Source organism: Strix aluco, chromosome 11, assembly GCF_031877795.1.
Source record: "Strix aluco isolate bStrAlu1 chromosome 11, bStrAlu1.hap1, whole genome shotgun sequence".
Lineage (NCBI taxonomy): Eukaryota > Metazoa > Chordata > Aves > Strigiformes > Strigidae > Strix > Strix aluco.
In genome coordinates, this window is record NC_133941.1 from 13,528,921 (window position 1) to 13,551,139 (window position 22,219).

The following is a 22,219-nucleotide window of genomic DNA, read 5'->3' on the forward strand; positions in this document are numbered from 1 at the left end:
GAGTCTCCTTCCAATAAGATTATCATTGAACTATCAAAAGCATCAAATCTTACATTATTTATAAAGCCTTCCTGCATCCTTCATTTTCTGAAACCAAATAAGGCAATTTCAGGAAGCAAAGCTAAATGCATGAAGAAAGAAAAGTGAATGCCTGTCAGGACTTCAAGGTTCACTGGCATACTACCACTGCAATATAGATCACTTAAACTCTGTTTCTTACAGCAATACTCAACTTAAAAGAGCTATTAAAAGACTTAGGCTATATCAATTTTTGGAACTCTCTAAATAAAACTTCAAACAGAAGGGAAGATGACGCAATGGAAGAGAAACACCAAACCTTCTGGTTCCACAGACATTCCAGTCACTGTTTCTGACTCAAAAGGAACACTTACACTATCACCCCTCTATCAAGTCATTACAGAACCGTTAAGTGAATTCTGAATGTATTTCAGCCCCATCTCTCAAGCAACTGATACAGCCAGAAACATGGAGGAGAATGACTCAGTAACCAGTTTAGGAACCCATCCTATGAAGGCGGATATATATATTGCTTGAGGTTACTGGCAAAGTTTTCCCACGTTTGGTCTAATCTGGTACAAACCAGGGAGAATGGACTCTTCTTCACCAACCTGCTTGTTGATCCAGACGACAGTGAGAATGCAGGAGAGACTGATCTCTGGCCTTCCTCCAAAGACTGAGATTCACTTCTTTTGCCATCAGGAGTTTCTGATTTGACTATCTGGGCTTTTCCAAGGACAATAGCTGTGTGACGCTCTTCCTTATGTTCTACCAAGAAGAAAGGCAGAGATTAGCAAGAATGACAAAGCAAAATACTATTATTTAAATTTTTGCAGCCTGTAAATAGCTTTTAAGAAAAAATGAAGTTACAAATATTTAAACACCAACACCTCATTCCCACTTAGATGCTTCCCAAAACTCTCTCAGTTTCAAAGGTTTAATTTCTTTTCCTGCATAGTAAAAAAACCAAAACAAACAACCCACCCTCTAAGAACCAAAGACTGAAACAGAAATGTTTCCTTGTTATGAGTTTCAAACACAAACAGAGAAAGGAACAAAGGGTAAGGCTATTTATCACTTTTCATAAGATGAAACGTTAGTTCAGAAATTAGCAAACCCTTAATGAGACAGCACTGGTTGCTGCTTGTTGCCACCAATTCACTTCACCCACTGCATGAGACAGCTTAACAGCTTTAAAGTTTTACAGGTCAAATTAATAGGCCTGTTTTCAATAAGAGAATCATTACAATTTATTTCCTTATGCATCTAAGAAAGACACTATCAATTTAGATAACTGACATTCCCATCTTTTAATAGGAAACATATTTTCTAGACAACACGTATCAGACACAAATTGTAAAACCATTCCATTATTTTTATGTTAAGTGTTTTTATCTATAAAAAGATGAACAGTTCTCTGAAAATATACCTTCTACCTCTCCAAAGGGAAAACAAATATAGACTAGAAAGTATGGTATGTAAAGATAAACTACTACCCACAAATATTTTCAAATGAGTTATTTACCTAGAAAGCTGCACGGGACATTAAAACCATACTGAGACTCATCTCAATAATAATCCTTATTAAGGCCATTCACAGAAGCATTCCCACTCCAACCACTTTGACTTTTTACCCCTCCAGAAATGGCAAACAGAAGTGTAATTAAAAGCATGGAGGAGCTATACCGTCTTTGAATTCAGCTACAGCGTGCCCTTTCCCTTCCACTAAAATGCCTAATTAAATTATCAGGAGCACATTTTTGTCTGTTGAAAACAACCGGCAGATTACAGCAAGGCAGTGGTTCAACTAATGAAACATTACTCTGAAATTAACAGGTTAAAAATAGCAAAGGCCCTATGAAATAATGAGACCCAGAAGAGGTGTATCACAAATATTTATCAAATTCTTATGGTGCTTCCTCTTAGGGCAAAGCAAAACCCTATGTTTAAAAATTACAAAATATAAAGACATTTGAAGTTTAAAGATGCAAAACAAGACGATATAAATCAGGAACTGATGATTAAAACATCACCAAAAACAGAGCGAGATTTTCAGCGAGGTTTAAGTTACATCAACCAATACTACAATAGAGGGCAATGGGAGATAAGAAGGGTTTAAAAAAAAAAAAAAGGTGTGTTTAATTGTGTACAATTCCACTACTTTCATGAGAATGCGAATAAAGCAGGTGAGGAATGCAGACAAAGCCTTTGCTCTTCTCAGCAGTTATGCTTTCAAATGGCAAGTCATCAGATCACTGCTGGTTTTCTTCCTTTCACGTATTATAATTTCCAGTTTAATAAAAAGGTAATTGCTGTTAATAAGAAACACTGAGGAAACAGGCTTTAGGCATCTGTTCCTTCACCCATAAATCATCTTTTTGTTTTGTTTTTCAAGTAGTTTACAGCCAACCAGATGCAGATGTTTGGCATAAAACTAGAAACTGAAATTTCAAATATTATTGAAAGCTCAGCCCACGAAAAGTGTAATGAAAATTTTTCAGGTTTGTCAGAACCAGACAGGGTGGTATCATGTCCTTAAGTCAACACAATACAGGATGATACACCTGCTATAAGTTATTTTCTACCTGAGCACTCTTTTAGAAAACCTATATAGCTTTACCTCAGCTTCGCAAAGTCTGCAGTTCGGCACACAAAGAAAAAGCTTACACGGAAGACAAAAACCCCGTAATTCATAGTAGCCAATCTCTCCACAGAGCATAGCTGGAAATTAGTCTTTCAAAGTCTATGATCCCATTATCTAGTAACACATTGCTTCTGCCACTGCTGTGGAAGAGGAACATCACTGTAAATTACGTCAAACAAGATCAACTTTACCTTCAGATTCCTTAATTTTTTTTACCCTTCACATGAAAAGGATTATGAATTGCATCAAAGGTCTGGCATGAAATTATAAGGATAAAATTCATACTATTATATTGGTATTTTCATTTATTTTTATTCTTGAGAGCTCTGCAAGAGGGGGCAGCACAGGAGACTGCCAAAGATGAGTTCAGCTCAACTGAAGAGCGCAGGGATTTGTGAGAGCTGATGCAAACTAAACTGCCATATTTTCCCAAGAATACAGACAACAGCGCATCCAATTCTGGCCAATGGAATTCTCTCCAAAATTCAGTATCTTGACTAAATTATAACTCCAGAAGTTATATTAGGTGAGGAATGCTCTTCTAAATCACACATTCAAAGACACATGCACGCTGCCAAAGCGACCAGTAACATAAACCAAATGAGACTGCACAAGCCTACAGGGAACAAGTTAAAGCACATGTGGGTACTTCTTTGATGTTGTGGGTAGCAAGGAAAACAAACACATGCTAGATGTTGATCCTAACTCATAAAGAACTGAGCAACTGCAGTTGTGCATTCCCACTTTTCACTGTGTTGAAGTATATAAACTGAAAATGAAGAGAGTTAAAAAAAAGAGGCAACGTACTGTATGAACAGTGTAAAAGATGCTGAAGTATTTTATTGCTTCAACCTCGGGACAAATACTTGTTCCAATCCACACAAATATCTTCGCAGTTCCCAATTACTGGCTCCCTATCATGCTAACAATACAGAAAAGCTGAAATCTAGCCAGCAATACCCACGATCACCTTCACTTCAAAGATATGGATCATCACATGCCCACTCTCAGCAGCTTCAGTAGATTTGGATTGGAACCTAAGATCCCATTTCAAGCAGCTCATTAAAATATGTACCTATATAAAGCACATCTATACACAATCCCACTAAAATCAAACAAATATATATTTATTATGGGTTGTGCTTACGTATCACACTAAAATCAATGGCAGTCAGTCCTTCTAGGGTCTGTTTGATTTTTATGCTTTTTTTTTCCCCCCTTAAGGGCTGAAGAACAATGGGAGGAAAGAACATTTCTCTGGGAAACCCCCCACTTGTTAGTGTGGATCAAAGAAGGGGAAATTAAACAACATTACTAACCTGTGGCCGCTGGCAATTCTTTGACAGTGATGACTTCTTTGTTTTGAGCATTTTCTGTTTTCCTCTTACCACTTTTCTTCCACCGACTATTTACTTGATCCACCAAAAACTGAAATTCACTTCTGTGTTTGTTTCCTGAAATGTAACAGTGTGTTACTGAGCATTGCCACAGGACTCTTAGGTACACCATAAAAGGTGAAAAGAATGTGAACAGAAATAAACAGAAAACACTGAATTAAAAACATTTTTGTTACAGCAAATGAAAACCAACTCATCACTGCAATGTTCCATATTCTATTAATGATATAAATCCATGTCTATGCTTTTACAGTTACCCAGTCATCAAAAACACTTGCACAGATGAAAACTTAATTTTTGCACAGAACCATGTTTCTTTTTTCTTTCTTTTTTTTTTCCTCCTTAAACTTGTTAAGTATTGCAATTACCATTGTGACAAGATTTAATATTGTAGTCACAGCACCAAGCCTGTCAGAGCTCAAGGAGCGTCTGGACGATGCTCTTAGTCATATGGTCTAGTTCTAGGTAATCCTGCAAGGAGCACTCTGCCAGAGAGAGAGTAAAATCTCAGGACCATGCAAATTGCTTTGAAGTTGCTTTGGGTTTTCCCCCCTGTTCCTGCAGTAAAGCAATGTTGAAAGCTTTTGTGTCAAGCTTATTATACTGGTTTGATTCAGATCCTCTAAATCACACTTAATTGTTCGTTGGCATACTCTGCACTTTCAATCCCTTAGTACGTTTTAAGCAATCCTCTGGTATTCAGTCAAAGCAATGTTGTTTTTTAATCTAGATACTTCAAATTCTTTACTCAGAGGCTGGGAAAATACCCAGTCTCCTCAGATAGATGATGCGGATTACCTAGCCCTCACTGGGTATGAAGGGAACACACTGTTTTCCCTACAGAATGCACCAACTTCTACTGAAACTGTGTATTTGACTGTAGCTACCCACAGCTAATACATCATGGAAGTCCATCAGCCCACATGCGTGGCTTTATATTGATATGTTACAGCAAAGGCAACAAATTAGTTTCCTTTATTTGGAAGGACTTCCAACAAAAAGTCACTCTGAGAAACGGGTTTGTCCTTCTGAGACAAATAAAGTACTTCAGCTAAAAACTTTAGCCTAATTTTTTGTCTACGGAAAAAGCATTCAAAACGTTTTCCATGTCAGAGGCAGGAAGGGCCGATGCAGATCCGAAACGTCCTTGGGGCAGAGCAGCTGTTTGTAACCACACGAGAAGGTGAAGCACACGCAACCCTTGCTCTGGGCTCCGTACTGCCTCTCCCAGCAGTGTCCAGACACCTTCAGAGACCCAAGACACGATGAAATCTCGGCTGCCAGCCCAAGCCCTTTCTGAGTCCTTTGCCCAGTTTCACTTGCAGGGAGGACTAAGACAAACCCCAGCACAGAGAATGGGCAGAAAAGCAAGTGGGAATCCTCAGGACAGATGAGAGCCGAGGGCTAGCGACAGGCGAAGAGGGCCACCTTCCTTCCAGCCCACTGGCACTGCAGCCCTGGCCCAGCCAGCCCAGCGGGCACCCCCCGCACCGGGGGTGCACACACAGGCTCACACCACCCCACAAGCACCGAGAGCCACCTCGAACCGATGGCAGCAAAGCCATGTCCTGGTGAACCGGGGTACTTCAAAACCAACTCTGAGCCCAGCTGAAACAAAGAACTCCCTCATAACTTGTTTGCTTTTGTTTTCTTTTTTCGAATCAGCCTCTGAACTACCTTCTTCTTCCTCTGCAGGGTGGGGAGAGGCAGGAACAACGCCAACCTTCCCTGCAGCTGCAGCATGGGCACTCCCCAGGTTTCCAAACCACGAGTGTGTGTCCAGCAGTTCTCCACCTCCTTCCCTTCCTGCTCCCCACACTCTCCCATCCCTCCCGATCCCGGCTCGGTGATGGGGTCTGGCTTCCCCCACGAACACCCCGACCATTACACATCTTCTCACAGCACCACTCAGCCTCAGCACAGCCAGCGCCCCAAGGAGTGGACACCCCTCGCCGAGCACCAACGTGCAAATAATCACTGCATCTAACCCACTTTTATGTCCTACTGCAGTGACAGGAGCGGGAAAAAGCCAAGATAAAACCCTAACAAGTTTTGCCCCACAGAAGGAAACAGATTTAAAACCAACTCCCTCTCCCTGCGTAGCTGAAAACGCCACATAAGGTCAACAACTCCTTTAATAAAAAGAAAGTTCTTGTCCCAGATGCTTGTGTTTGAATCGCTGCACATTCATTACATCATCCCTCTGGCGCTTCAGTTTTTCCAGTATTATTATTTTTTGTTGTTTTGTTTTATGGTGTAACTACAAAGCTTTGCAAGTGAAAAATAAATGTCCTGGCAAAACAAGGCACTATTCAGATACACTGTAAATCACCACTGTGCTGAAATGACATACCACACACTTTTCATAAAACTACAGGCATTTCAATAATAAAACAACCACACATGTAATTACAAATATTTAAAACACAAGACATAAATCAGTAAGTCTCTGAATAACATTGCAAATTAAAAGATTTATAAGCAGAAAAGGCAACAGAATATATTTTTTTAACAAATGTATTTCTTTTCCTGTAGATTTTTTAACTTAAATAGAGGCCTGACCATGAATAAAGTACAATGAGGATGACACCACGTTGAGGGTGTCGCTGAGCTCTCGAGGAGCAGAAGGAAGCTACCGCAGGGCACAGTGCATTTAATTGTACCTTCCAGGCACAGACTCAGGCAGTTGCTCAAGCAGAGCTTCCAGCCAGCATATAAACCATCCTCAAGTTCATCAAGCCAAAAATATTAACTGGCATTTCAAATACACTTCACACACAAAAAAAAGGCCAAAAAAAAAAAAAATACCAACAGTATAATTTGCAATTTGCCAAGAGCCTGGGAAATTGTAAAGAAGAAAAAAAGTTTTATCACAGCTGTTTTATCTTCCTTTTCAACAAGGCTGTTACACAGCTCCAGTGTGTTTCATATGGAAATGTGTTCATACAGAACAAAAAGTATATGGTTGGGGTTTTTTATTCAGAACTTATGCCAGAGTTAATTAATACATTAATTCAGCCGTGAATTAGGGACCTAGGGTGCAAATGTCGTAAATTGAAAGGGAAAAAAAGCCCCTTCATTGTATAACAAAGCTTTTTAAAGTCCGCCTGTGCTACAGTGAAAAAATGGCATTTGATAAAAGTTTTTTTAATCTCTGTCCTCTAATTTTAATATACAATTCTTTTTTCATGCTTAGAATTTCTTCCCTATTGCTTTTGAGAAGTAATTTGCTGACACTAGTTAACATTTACCTCTTTGGTCATCACTTTTTATTAATTTTAAAACCATATGATCCCATTAAAATATTTTTCTACCTTGTCTTTTTTCCTGTCTTTATTTTTTTCTTTTAAAGACCTTTAAATGTTCAATTAAGCTGCCTGAGGCTCATTTATTCACTTGAAGATCCTGACAATTTTGAAACCCTATCCTGGATAAATACCTGTTTCTAGAAAATTAAGACAGCACTTAGTATCTTCTTGTTCTAAAATGCTTACAACAGCTCAAGAAAATAAAAGGAAGGACGGGCAATGCCAGTCCCCAGCAACCACTGCCTGCAGCGCCGAGCAGCCTGGAGCAGACCTGGCCCAGGGGCTGCTGTTTCCACACCCTCCCCAGTCACACAGCACAACCGGTTGTGAGGTTACAAAGTGAACACGAGCAGGGATCCAGCTCTGCAAGGGATTTGTGCACATCCAAAATTATTAGAAAGTGAGTTAAGTGGGTTTCTTGCATAGGATCAGCTCTCTGGCATAGGATCAGCTCTCTGGCAACAGCACTGCCCTACAAAGCGGCACATCCCCTCGGCAGCTCCTTCGCTCCGGGGTTACTCCACACCAGCCCTTCCACCCCCAGGTGCTCCCCGCCTGCAGGGAGAGGAATCGGGGCAACCTGCTCCCAGCTGACCAAATTCAGGTGCCTTTCTCAGAGGGCTTTGGGTCAGACTCACCTTCCACGATGAGCAGAACACCAAGGAGCAGAGCACTAACGGCTGGTGACAAGGCGCGTGCGCTGCTCTGGGGGCCTCCCGCACTCACTAAACTTTGGATTTGTTCATTACAGAGCTACTAAGGCCTCATGGGGAAAAAGATCCAATTTGGAATTAATACTTTTTAAAGTATCTTTCTGTTTGGTTTGCTGGGGTTTTTTTATTTTTATTGTTAGAGATTTCTGCATGGCAAGAGAATAATTATTAACCAGTTACTCAGAATTAGAGGAGAATGCTTAAGGTTAAAAACCACAAACACTGCATGTATACTTAAAATATATATATTCTCAGGAACAACAACAAAAAGCAAGGGAAAAATTTACTGAAGATTTAGGCCCTTATTTAGCCTTCACAGAAACCCAGCTAAAATCAACAAGGCTAAATCTAGCTGCATTATGGAGTAATTTATACGCCTGAAGCAACGCAAGGAAACACAGGAAATATAACCATATTGCAGATTTAAATACACCCTTAAGTATAATCAGAACAAGTTGTCCCTTCATTGCTTTGCTCTTCTGTGGCTGAAAGCAGAGAAGTTTAATGTTCATTGAATATTGTTTTCATATTACATGGCCAACTACTATGTCTGAGGGTGCAAGCAGAGCACAGGTGAAGCAAAATAAGTGGTAAACAACAGGCAAGAAATTGTGAATAATAAAACACCACTAGGGAACTAAGTACAAAGTAATGTTATTTCAAACCTGATGTACAAACACACAAAGAAGGGTCAGAAAATCATCTGTAAAAAAAGAAATCTGTAAAAATCACCTACAAAAAAAATCATTAGCCATTTCTTTACTAAAGTACTACAACAGGATGCAAGTCCTGTAATCTTTAACTCTCATGAGAATATTTGCTTCTGAACTAACCATAAAGATGGTTAGATGGTTTCACGGAGAGAGAAAACACTATTCTCAAGTTTGACCACACAATAAGGAAAAACACAGTTTAAAATACTGTTTTCCCAAGGCTCAAGTTAAGCAGGAATCAGTTCTCTGGTGAAAAAAAAAAAACAAAACCAAACAAAAAAACATAAAAAAACCCAAAAAAAACCCAGCCAACAACAAACACCAAACACAAAACCAAAACAAACCCGAACCCACACAAAAAAAACCCAAACAAAATTGTATCATTGACCTATAGCTCTCCCTGTGATATTTTTCTTATTTTTTGTCTCTTCTCATCTTTTCCTTAAATATTTATTCCAATTACACTTCCTGAAACAACTGGTGTTACTTGGTCAGGGCAAAAGCAGGTTTAACAACCAACACAGGCACTGGTCTCTTGCAGAAACAGAGGGAACGTGGTGTAAATAAAAATTAAACAAACAGCAACAACAAAACCAGAAAAAAAATCACCCAGTTTGTACTGAATCCCAGTTGCCTGTACAGGATGGAGGGGAAGACGTCAACCAAATGAGCAGAGTATTCTTTCTAAGAGATTGCTTCAGAATCACAGAGCTGGACGGGGGTGGAAAGTAGAACAGGACGCAGGAAGGAGACGCAAACATCTGAGTGCTTGTGGAGAGGGGTATGAAGGAAGGGAGTGAATGTGAGTAGCACTGTGAAACCCTAGATGATTTGAGAATCATAGCATAGAAATAAAATATGGAAAAAAGCATTTTTGGCTCAGTTGAAACATACTTTTTAGCAGTAAGGGCCACTTTGACAACTGCAGAAGTGTAAAAAACACATGGTTGAGGAAACATGCAGCCAGAAAGTATTTCAGAAATGCTGTATTAAATATAAACTACTGTGGCTACATTGCCTGTCAGTTAATGTCACTCTGCACTGGACAACAAACCTAAAAAACAAGGTATAGAAAGAGTAAATTCATGCAAACTTATCTGCTACAGAATGAGTTAGAGGACTTGGGAAGACCAACCACCACCCAGGATACAGGTGCATTTTAAATAAAGCCAATGTCCAATCATTAAATGTGTAGGGGAGGAGGGAATATCCTGAGTAACAGGAAAACCCAGTATCTGTGTTACTGGGTATACTGGTGAGCACAGGCCCAAGACAGCCAGCATTCACCCCATCTTGCCAGTTCTGCAGGCTCCTTGTTGGCAGAGATGCCTCCCTCTGTGGTAGCCCAGCTATGCCCAGGCCAGGCTGGTGCAGGCAGAACTGCCCGCAGAGCAGCAGCCATACAGTGCCCAGAACTCAAAAAAAGGGAGAAAGCAGTATCAAACCTGAGGCTGAGAAAATTCTGTACATCTAAAACCACTCAGGAGTGCATGCCATTGTTCACAGGGGCACAACAGGGGGTAATAAGCTGCTGCTTTTTTTTTTTTTTTAACAACCAGTGAGTGACTTGATACACACAGATTCATATGCTGCAAGCCCAAGTTTTAGTGAAGTATAGAACTGACAAACTAATTAACCAATTTACATGAACCTCTGAATAATTCAGATTGTTCTCAGAGAACATGCCAAAAAACCTGGGGCAAGGAAGGATGAAGTCTCACAAGCAAAGCACGATCAGCCTTCACTGCAGTCACAACTGCTCTTCTGTTCTTCAAAGCCAGCATCGTAAGAATTGCAGGGAGAGTCTCAGGCAGCACAGGACACTGAAACAGGGCTCACCCTCCACGTGACAGCCAGCACCCGGCCACTCGACAGGACACGGCCGGCACGCATGTCCAGCACTGCCGGGGTCCCAGGGAGTCCCTTTGGAGAAGTTCTGGTTTTAATTTCTCCCTGAGGGTTCCCAGGGAAGCTGTACAACTACACATCGCACATCCAGTGCAGGAGACAGAAAAACTCCACTTTGCTGTTCTTTATGTCCAACACACACAGGAGGACCACGAAGAAGGTAAGTAGAAAGTAAGTGGAGATGTGCTAAGGAGGCAATCAGCTTCCATCTCAATCTTACCCAGCCCAGGCAGTGAGCTTTGTCAAACAGCAGTACTTAATACAGACTGAGTTTCAAAGAGGAAGTTTCAGCCCAAACAGAGAACTTCCAGCTTTGATTTATTAAATGGGGGGCAGGGGAAGCACACACACATGGAAAGCATAACTTCTGTGTGCACATTTTAGTACAAAGGAAAATAAGGTGAATTTAAAAGCAAAATAAAGTGAAACTTGCATATTACTTACGATAATCAGTGTGGATCTCATCTATTTCTTCCTCTGTCTGGTCCTTTGTGAAGGTCAAGCTCTACAGAAATCACACAAATGTTTATTCACAGAAACAGAAAGATGATAAAGCCACATACTTTAAAACTAGAGACTTAAAACCAGAAGAAGGATCAGCTATCTGTTTTTCCCACACCTGCTCTTACCACCTCATCCACAGACAGTGATGTATATTTAAAGTACGTATACACGCTATCTTGCTTTGCTTTCACAAAGTCAACAGGACTAAGCCAGGCCACCCCATATAACACCCAGCATGTGTGGACCATAAAGTATTTCCTAATACTGTGCAACAAATGCTCCAAAAGTCACAAAAGTATCATATGTCATGGGAAAAGAACAGGCGCTATTGCTGATATGGAAGCAAGGAATTTGCTAGCTAAATCCTAGAGAATTCTAGGAAGCAAAATACTCCCCACGCTGCCATGGAGGGTCAAAATCCTCCAATATGACCAAGGGGAATATTTCTCAAGAATTTTTACTGCAATCAAAAAAACGTTCCCACTTAAATGGTTTGGGCATAGAAACATCAGCGGTACACAAAGAATTGCCCACAACAAATGAGTGGCATGAGAAAATCATGTTGATTATAAGACGGTATATGCAAATTCCAACATGCAACCTGGGAATTCTCATAATAAAGCGATAGGCAAACATGTTCAGTGCCCACTCTGCAATTTCTCCTAGCCACCCCCCCTCTTTGAGAACAAAGACAATTTGCTTACATTTTCACTTGGTTTATTACATTCAAGCTGAACCCGAATCTTCTCATTCTTTTCCAGCTGTTTAACAACTTCTGCAACTGTTTGAAAATACAAAGAAGGGATCACTAAAACAGCTGTTAAATGAAACGATGTAACAGCACTGAATGAAACTACCATGAATTTCAATCACCAAGACACAAACCGGCATTAGCTCTCCAACAGTGAAAACTCGGACCCCGATCACAAGCACATCCAAAGGGGATGGTTTTACACCACTGTTCGGCAGGTGTCTGCTCACACAGAGGAACAGCTCTCATCCACGGCGGCTCAGCAGCACAGGCAGTGCCTGAGACTCGGGACTGAGGGCAAGGTCAGGAGCTGTGGGCCAAGGAGCCTTGCAGGAAGCCCCGCAGCGTTTGCCAGCAGCAGGCTCTCAGCCACCTCCCGGGCCATTACTGTCATCTCCTTTGTATTAAATTCATGGGAAAATGCAGTCTTTTCAAACCATATTTGAATCTTAGTCTAGCACACTGTAGTGTTTCTGTGGTGCACAGGCCCTTCTTTTATATAAAGTGTTTCCATTTTCTAATGTATCTTTCAATGGAAAATAAAATAATGTCATCTACTGTTTATCTTACTTTCACCTCCAAGGACTACCTTCCAAGGCAACAGGAAACTCTGCAGGCTTATGTCCAAAACCCATAGTCCAAAGGTGCATTACAACCTACTCTAATGATTAAGTTGGACACCTCAAAAGCATAGAAACAGACATCACTGTGTGTGTAAACATTTCAACTACAACTACAGCTATGCAGGACCCTGCACAGTTTATTCTGACATTGACTTTTACAAACCTGTTTCTACACTTACTCATTTTCACAGAGCTACTACGTAGCTATGGGTATTTATTAAAACAAACACAGTAAAGTAGCCTGAGAACAAAAGCTTATTAAGCTGTGAAGGAATAAAACCTGTTCAAAACTGGTTTAAGCAAAATCAGGAATTTGGCACCTATGCTTCCTCAGAAGCTTGGCTATTCATATTATATAGTGACCTTAGGTTCACTGCTACCACTGAAAATGCATGTCTGCATCTTAAGTGCGAGTTTAATAATTTACCCTTTATAAATAAGTATTGAGCCAGAACTCAAAGTTTTGCGCTATTTAGGGCAGAGTAACTAAAGCAGACTGTAACACCCTGTGAAGCTCTTCATTTAGCTGGCTTGATGAACAGCATAGACTGGGACTTGGTGCTACTTCATCACCAGCATCGAGCAAAGAACAGCCCCAAGAGCCGAGTACCACCAGCATGTCCAAGGACTAACAGAGCGTCCGTTCTGTGCTGCGTCCATTCTAGCACGCCTCGCACAGACCCAAGGCTCCAGTCGAACCAGCACCCACTTTCCACACCAACCGCGCTGTCGTAACGGCAGCGGTGCAGCCCCAGCCCCGCGACCCCTCCTCTCCCTCACCCGGACCTGCCGCAGCTCCCAGCCAGTCCACTCCTCACTTTGCTTCAGAACTGCTCTGCTCCTGTTCAGCCACCGGACACAGCATACCCCCACCACCTACAGCAGCCTTACATCTACTCCTGCTGCCGGGGAGCTCGGAGGGGGACTCTGAGAGTGATTCATTACATTTTCACAATTAACACAAATCATAATGCAATTGAAATTCTGATAGAAGTGCTGTTCTCACAGACTTAAACAACAAACGTCCTAAACTTCTCGTGTTGCTCAAGTCAAACACAGTTTGATGAGCACAGATGAGCTGGTTCTCATCCCAGAGACTTTCTGAAGTCCTAGAAGACAATTTTTGAAAGCGTTTATGTTTATTTTTGGAAGTGCTTAGGCACAAACTAAGCAGTGACACTTGGCACCTAAATCACTTCGGCACTCAACCTTCTTAGTCAAGTTCTTAAAATGGTTAAAGGAGCAAAATGGAAACATAAGTAGTGTTGGTTGCAAACTCGCTTTTCTCACACACCTGCTCCCACAATCCAGGCCAAGAGCTGGCAAGTGAAATCAAGATTTCAAAAAGCAGAAGCCTAACGTTTGGCTGCTAGATTCATATTTATACTCCTCAGTGACTGACGTCATTTTTCAAAAAGCACCGCATCTGGTGGTTCTGCCTGTTTAATAACAGAGTTGAACACCAAAAACATACTTTATTTTTGAAATGCCACAGTAGAAGTTGTGGATATTCAGCATTTCCAACACTTTGATCACATATAAAACCACACATGCATGGAGTCAACATATGAGCTTTTAACATTCACTTGAAATAAACACTCCCCTATACTGTCAAATTTGTGAAATGATAACTGACTAATTAAGTGGTTTTTTTACAGTGTTTAAGTTTGGCAGCCTTCTTGAAGGGTACTTCTCACCCCGGCCCCAGATTATTCCTGTTACAGACAAGCAACAAATAGCAAAGGTAAGGTTTAGCTGTGCACCTCTAGCGGTGCTGTCTGACCCACAGAGATGCTGAGCCCAGCTGTGCACGACCGGCTCCTCAGCTGCCAGCTCACTGCCCTGCCCACTCACTCAGCACCCAATAGTCCCACTGCCAGCGAGATCAAAAATTTATCTGGTCCAAAGAGTTTCTGAGCCCTTCAACACACACAAAGACATTCAGAATTGTTTACAACTCCTGGAAGAAACCGTGAACTTGTGCTTCAGGACTTGAGTCTCTCTAATAACATGGAAATTAAAGAGATCACACTGAGGGTGAGGAACAGTATTTCTCACCTCTCTACCTTTGAGGTAACTGACACCAGCTCTTGTCAGCAGCAGGACTGACCTATGCTACAGACCTAGTAGACGGCAAGCTGCATCCTGAAACCAGTGCAGAGCATGCAATACCCACTACAGGAGAATTCCCAGGACACTTAACGGCTGTGCAGCTCCCAGGAGAGTAATATCAGAACATGATCCTGTTAAAAATTCCTTTAAAAGGACTGTTTGCCATAAGCTTCTAATCAAATAAAAAATAATATAGCTATAAATCTGATGTGTGTCTCTCACCCACGCATGCCAGTGTATTTGTGCTGTTACTTGTTCCACTTGCAAACTGAATTGAGAGGTGACAAATGACACATCTTTTTTAAAGATGCATGTTGTCATCTTGTATAAAACAGAATATAACAAGATGAGCTGGGACAATTCTCCCTCTATCTCATACATGCTATTCAAAATTTTTAAAATGGTCACACTACCTACAAAGCCAGGCAGCACAAATACCTGACTCACATCTCATCCTCTGTGTTCCAGCCCGGGCATTTCCCAAGCATTAAGCCTGAGCACATGCAAACAATAGACTACTATTTAAGGCAGTTTATACTGCACTCACATTAGAGGCTAAAACACATTCTCCTTATCCCATACAGCCATTTCATGCTGTATATAGTCTGAGTTTAATTGTATAAAATTGCTGCCAAACACCTAAATTGATATAAACTCCAGCAAAACATTAACGTGTTCTTATAAATTCACTCTACCCTTACCTATCATCTCCAAAAAGAAATCTAATTCTGAAATGAAATCCAGTAAGAATATAAAAGTCTCAGTATATAGGAGGAAGAGAACAAATTCAGAACAGAAGATAAATTAATAATCCATTCACTTACGAAGAACCTCAGGTATTTCCAGGTTTTTTTACTAAAGCCTCAGAGTCTAATTTGGAGGCGCTCGTTAAAATGCAAAGTCACTAAAAACACAGAACATTTTTCAGAACAGGGTTAGTAAACCAGGAAGTATCAAAGAATTTCAACACAAATGTACATCCTTGCTGGATACTTCCAGAGTATCACAACACATTTCTGTTTTTCATTAAATTTCCATTTTTTGCATTAATCTTGATTTCTATAAAATAAATTCTTCCAGCTCCAGTTTTCCCAAATAATCAAACCAGTGTTATCCCTACCCTGAGAACTAAGAGAAGGAGAAATGCATACAAATAGTTTGCAATAGTAACAACTTTCCTAGAATTTCTAACTTACCTGATTTGGGATTTAGAGAATCACACTGAGCATTATACATGTGCACAAACTCTTGGTGTCTTTTAATAAGTTGTTGTCGGGTCCCGTGGGTAGATAGACCATGTTCCTTTAGTCTCTTCTTCAAATCACGATCAGAGAGCAAGTTGTAAACAACTTTAGACATAGGCTTCCTTTTGTGAGCAGAACTGCAAGAGGAAAAGGAGACAAACTTTCTTTATTCCTATGAAATATACTTCTACGAAATATACTCCTACGAAAACCAAAATACTGACTCACATTTTTACAGGGTATTTCACCCACTCTTGCTAAGAAATACCTGAAAGAATCATTTCAGCCATGACAAACACACAACCAATTACACCATGTATCACAGCTGGAACAGCTCTAGGAAGCCAGAACACTTTTTCCATCTACCACAAAGAAAATTTCAAACGTGCAGGAAGCAATAGGTCTAGTCTGATTTTCTTTAGGCAATGATGCAAACACTACTCATGTAACAAGTACTGCAGCTCAGTTTTTAGTATGTACAGCAAAGGCTTCAGAACCACATCAGCAAACACAGTATTGTTCATCTTCATTAGGATCAAGTCTTACATTTGCCCTGAATTCAAAAGGAAGTGTACTGCATTCAGACTGTGGAAACACAGGTTTTCCACCCAAATACTGGCCATGTCTTACCTGAATCAGTTGGTGAAGTTTTAAAAGCATTAAAACTGCAAGCCAAAACTTGAATTAGGAGATTTTTCAGCTTTCTGGGAATATGACTTCAAGAAAGATAGTCATGTACCTGAAAGCCAATCTGTAGTTCCCATCTAACAGAAGGGTAGTTTGGTAATAGAGAAAGTGGCATTAAACAGAATTAATAGTGCTCTCAAATAACATCTAAACCCAAAACTTACTCCTTCATACTGCCTTATGTTAGAAGAACTCAACGTTCCTGGCATAGTTAGGGAAAACATATTAATTACAGGAAACTGCCATAGAAAATTCAAGCCCTACTACAACTTTTGTCATCTAAAATTAGCAGAACAGTTTCCTTCTGCACAAATGAGCTCAGTCTTCCCTACACCTCCCGGTGAAATACAAGCTAGCCAGCAAAGGTACCGAAATCCATCTACTGCCTCGCTCATCTTCGTCAACTTAGTCTATTAGTTACAGAAGAACAGCATTTAGTTAGACACTCTTCTTCCTGCAGCAAAATAAAATTCAGCTACACTGATCTGAATTACATAGAAGTTAACAGCTTTCCACTGTGAAAGCAAGAAACATTTGAAAACTGTATTCAGCACTTTCAACTTATCACATTGAAAATAAATATCAAAGTTTTAAAAAAAAAAAAAAAAAGGCTTACACAAAAATTGTTGTTAATTATTTTACTCTTATATAGGCCCTGTAGCATAGCTGGCAAAAAAAGACGTATTACAACAATACACTTTTCAGGAAAAGACTTTTTTTGGATTCTTTTGGGTAATATAAAAAATTTCATTGAATAATTAAACCTTTATAAGTCCTAAAAAAGCTTTGTATGTATTATAATTCACCAGCAGCATGACCTAGAAGAGTGATGACAGTTTTGCGAGCAGACAGATATGAAAACAGTTCACAACAGTTTAGAATCTTAATGTTTGTGGGGTTTTTTTCCCATCCTTGAGAAATGCAGTGTTCTTTGAAACCACACTTACCTGTTGTCATTACTTCTGTGCAGGTTTGAGGGATTAACTTATCAGTTCCGCTGAAATACTGCTCAACTGTTAACATAGCATGCCATGTGCTCCTAATTTGAGAATAAACAGAGCTAAAATTCCTCCAAGATGAACTAGAGGGGTGCTGTTACTGAAACCTGACCAACACTGCCATAAAACAAGCACATTGCCAAAAAGCCAGCATTTAACACACCATAGCCAGTCCCAGGGAAATATCTTGCATGATACTTTCTTAAGATCCAAGCAGTCTAGATAAAATAAGCAAAATTTTAAATTCTGTTAGGGATGTGGGCTTGACACCAAATAAAGATCTGGCTTTTATTTCCATTCATCAAGAACAGAGAAAACACTAAAAACATCCCAAATGAAAATTAAATTGTAACATCAGATTTCAATATTAATTTACCATTTATTCACCTTCAAAGTCCTTTAGCTTACAGACTGCATTCTAAGCACGACTGGGCAAAATAAGAACTTTAACATGAAATTACTTTCTAATACAAGGTTCAGAGGAATTGGAAATACAAGCATGCAGTAAAACCGCATGCAGTAAAAGTCCCTCACAGTTCTTAAGGCTGATCAGTTAGAAATAATAATGGCCTAAATTTATGCTAGTAAGTAAAACAAACTGAAATCCACACTTCTGATGTGAATGTGGCAACCGCGACAAATTCTAAGGCGGAGGCATAAAGTCAAAGGCACACATTGATCTATGGGAATTGAGATCTTAAAGAAACAACCTTGACTGGGGCAACTTGAAAAGAACCACAGTGAGCAGAGTAAGGTGCATTTTATTTTTTATCTTGACAGCTAGTGAAGCAATTGTCTTTTGGCCCACCTGAATTGAGGGAAGCAATTCATTCACCAAGTGAAAAAATGGGAATAAGTATTATCTGAATGGAATTCTAATGCTAGTGAACAGAAACGTGATAAGAATAATGTACGGACTAAGTTTTACTGCCTGTGTTAAACTCTTTAAAACATTGCTCAGTGTTTTCTTGCCACTAAAAGCCAAAAAGTAGTGCTGCTGGCAAACCACATACTTCCTTGAGAGGGGAAAATCAGCACTATCATGTTTATACAGTGATTTTAAAGTGATCTATACAGCAGATAACCAAGAAACAAACACAACCCACTGTATTATAACCCATCAACCAGTATTTCTTATTTCAGAGTGCAGAAAAATGGCTACATGCGTATAAAAGTTCTTAAAGTTGTTTCTTACCTTCTGAGGCTGTCCTTCTTCTCTTCTCTTGTCAAGCAGCTATCCAGATGTTTGTTTATGTAGTGCTCTGGAATAGCAACCTCACAAACAGGACATTCCACTGAAGGCAAGGGAGAAGGCAGTTACTAGCACGCATATTACAGCAAAGATGTTTCCACCTGAAAAACTAATGGTTAACTGAAGAAAATGAAAATCCAGAATTCCAGGTTTCTTTTTTTAAAAGATCTGGCATGTCTATCCAGACTCTTCATTTTTAGCTCATTTTCATTCCAGAACACTTACTTCCCTCTCTACGTAACATCAGAACAGCTCACATCTCCCCTGCAGTCAGATGGAATGGAATCTCTAATAAAAATCTAGAATAACATACATACTACACAGAAACCTAGGGGCTAATATAAACATAAGCGTATTGCCATGCTAATGTTTTTCACTTTTGCAGTATTTCACTCCTAACTAAAGGAAGCTGCTTCATTTTCATAAAACGGTATAGCACAAACTTTATTCACATTAACATAATGATCCCAATCTCTGGCTCTCAACAGGACTGTCAATGGATGAGTTAACTCAGCCTCACAGGAATCCTGAGACCCAACCATGCCTCACACTCATTTCTTAGGACGGATAACTAGATTCTGCGACTTGGGCTCAGAGGCTCACAAACGCCCTACAGCACGGTCCCACCCAACTCAGAATTCTTCTTGCATCACATTTTCAAGAACCACCTATAAACATTACCTGTAAAACAGTCAAAAACTACAGACTTAAAATATTCGTCTTTAGCAATCACGTTAGGTCAAAAACAAAAGGCTAACTTTAAATGAACAGTGTGAGAAAGACTTCAGCTGACATCCTCTGCATTAGTATGAAGGAAGTCAGTTTTGATTTAAAAGACAAAACAAAAAACAACCTATGAAAAACGCTGTAAAATGTTGTGGGAATTGAGAGAGTTATCTGGTAACACTGCTTTGCAATTCCTGACTCCCATGACATCATATTCTAGTCAAAGGTTTTTAAAAAAAAAAGAGTTGAGAGAGTAACACAACACAATAGTTCTGAGCAGTCTATTATGTATTTGAAGTTAACATTTCAATTCTTAACACGGGAACAAATAATACTTACTAAAACCACTTGAGCACTGCCTCATTTCAAGTCTTTCATTTATATTGTTTGACCAACTACTTTGCATTTGTGGAAATAATTTCAATGTAATGCATGCCTGACAATTTAATAAGGTCATAAAATGGTAAGCAAGTGAAAATTTCAATTGCTCAAGAATAAATGAGCAGTAAAATTTCATATGAGTTTCAAATTACTAATGCAAGCAAATCTGATGCATAAAAATAGGAAGTGTAACTTCTGGCTAAGTTGATGTAATTTTCAGATGGCTACTTTTCTGGCTGTATTACATCTTTAAGCAGTATTTACCCAGCTAATGAATAATATAAACTTCAGAGTTCCAGCTGAATAAATTGTTAAACAAAAGAACAGATAAATACAAACTAGTGAGAATCAGTGCTGTACTCCTACATAGTTTTTTTTAATTTAGGTTTTTAATTGGGTCAATAGGATGGCTGCATCATGTCATAACTAAGAGGACTGTCATTTCATTGTAGTTGATTAGTATAAATGGGCATTTTCATGCTTCAAAATAAATTAATATTATCACTGTAGAATTACAGAAGAATAAAGCAGATTACTTTCTTCTGGAGAGTGTAGGAATAGGAATATTAACAAAACTGAGGCCATGATCATTTTGATTGTGGGTGCACCCCTCAAATAACAAACATAAAATATCTTGCTTCTGCTCACTTAAGGATACGAGAGCAGAATGAATGTCCATGTTGTATGTCTAGCCACTAAGGGGAAGGAGAAGAGAAAATGACTTCATTTTTTACTGAGTCAGTCTGTTGTGCAACTATTGTTTTTCAGAGTTGTTACTCAAAGCAAAGGAATCTGTAGGCGCTGAACTCTAATTACTTGGCATCAGCTCAAGCTTCCTCATCAAGAATATGCCTGTAACAGAGCTGTTCCACACAAGCACTAATCTGAATGAAGCACAGTCCGTTAAACGGGAAGCATCTGAACATGCCAGTGCAGATCAGAGCAGTGCAGAGAAATGAGAGGAGTGCTGTGTACTGAAGGTACTCTAATGCATACAGCCAACCACAACCACAGACGTGGGGAAGAGAGCAGCACAAAAACAAAAATTAAGCATCTCACCTTTCTTGACTACTTTTGCCACAGATGTAGAAGGCTTTTCATGACTTTTGGTGCACTCAGGACTCTCCTGTGATCCCACTTCATTATCTTTACCACCAACCTCTGCAAAACTGCTGTAAAGGTTATGGTGTTCCTCAGTTTTGAAAATCTTCTGATCTGTTCCTGCCAGGCCGTCTGCCTTTGTCAAGGTGCAAACTTTTTCCTCGCTCAAGAAACTGTCAATCTCTGGCACCTCTTCTTTTACAACAGGCCAAGAAACAGGACTCCTAACGTGGCTTTTGCCAGCCGAAAGCCTGCTACAGGCCAATGGAGATGAAATCAGTGGAGTATCCAAGACCAGCTGGAACAGCTGTTGTCTAGAAGCATCCAGGAGACAACATGCAGTTAGCTACATTGGACAGTATTAGCTTTTTCTTTCAGAAGAAACCAGAATGAAAACAGATGGAGCTTTTCCTCCATTCCTTCCTCCCTCTCCCCCTTGCTCGCACGCAGCACTCGGGAATTGGCTAGCCCACACAAACCAGGAGCAGGAGCACACCAGCTGAGCCTCACCACACTCGAAGGAACCTAGGAATTATCTTCCTGATTTTTCAAACAAAATAAATTACCTTTTGCAAATGTAATAAAATGACTCTCAAAACATCAGACAGAATGCAGTAAAGAACAAGAAATCTTCCCCCTTATTTGAAGATGGTAGATGACCATTTTCAAGCCAGAGTACTTCAAGCACTGTGTCACATAGCTGTGACAGAGGCTCCTGAAACCAAACAGCTTAGCAGAAAGCGCTGCCATATTCCTTCTACCCCTCCTTACTGTAGGTCTCCCTAACATGGCTGCTCCCTGCCCACCCAGCCAAGCAGAACCCCACCAAGAGAGAGCTGCGTGCTTGTAAGGTCTTGAGATTTAGTGTCAGGTAACCTGGATTTCATTCACATTTCATCAATGATCAGCCAAAGAGCACAAACCCGCCATTCTTTTCTCATATAAAATAAGGGGGAAACATCACTGCTCTCAAGCACAGCCCACTTCAGTCTCCACCAGAATGCTTACCACCCATCTACATGTGCTCTACCCCCCACCCTCCTCAGGGCTAGCAAATGTCAAGATGCAAGTTAAACAAAAGTCTCTTTTCCAATAAATAAACTTGTATTTTACTGGTAGGAACACAGTAGCAGCAGAAG

The 22,219-nt window shown here is 40.1% G+C and overlaps 1 protein-coding gene across 4 annotated transcripts in view; it reads right to left on the bottom strand.

The window, feature by feature from the left end:
- RAD18 (RAD18 E3 ubiquitin protein ligase) overlaps positions 1-22,219 on the bottom strand; it is a 61,218-nt gene that overhangs the window by 25,936 nt on the left and 13,063 nt on the right. For all 4 annotated transcript variants that reach the window (XM_074836195.1, XM_074836193.1, XM_074836191.1 and 1 more), the window contains exons 5-11: positions 21,039-21,394; positions 18,816-18,915; positions 15,888-16,072; positions 11,910-11,986; positions 11,146-11,206; positions 3,982-4,116; positions 630-786 (exon numbers count right to left, since the gene is read on the bottom strand). In XM_074836195.1, the coding sequence (XP_074692296.1) occupies positions 630-786; positions 3,982-4,116; positions 11,146-11,206; positions 11,910-11,986; positions 15,888-16,072; positions 18,816-18,915; positions 21,039-21,394 (1,071 nt within the window). The remainder of the gene's footprint in view (positions 1-629; positions 787-3,981; positions 4,117-11,145; positions 11,207-11,909; positions 11,987-15,887; positions 16,073-18,815; positions 18,916-21,038; positions 21,395-22,219) is intronic.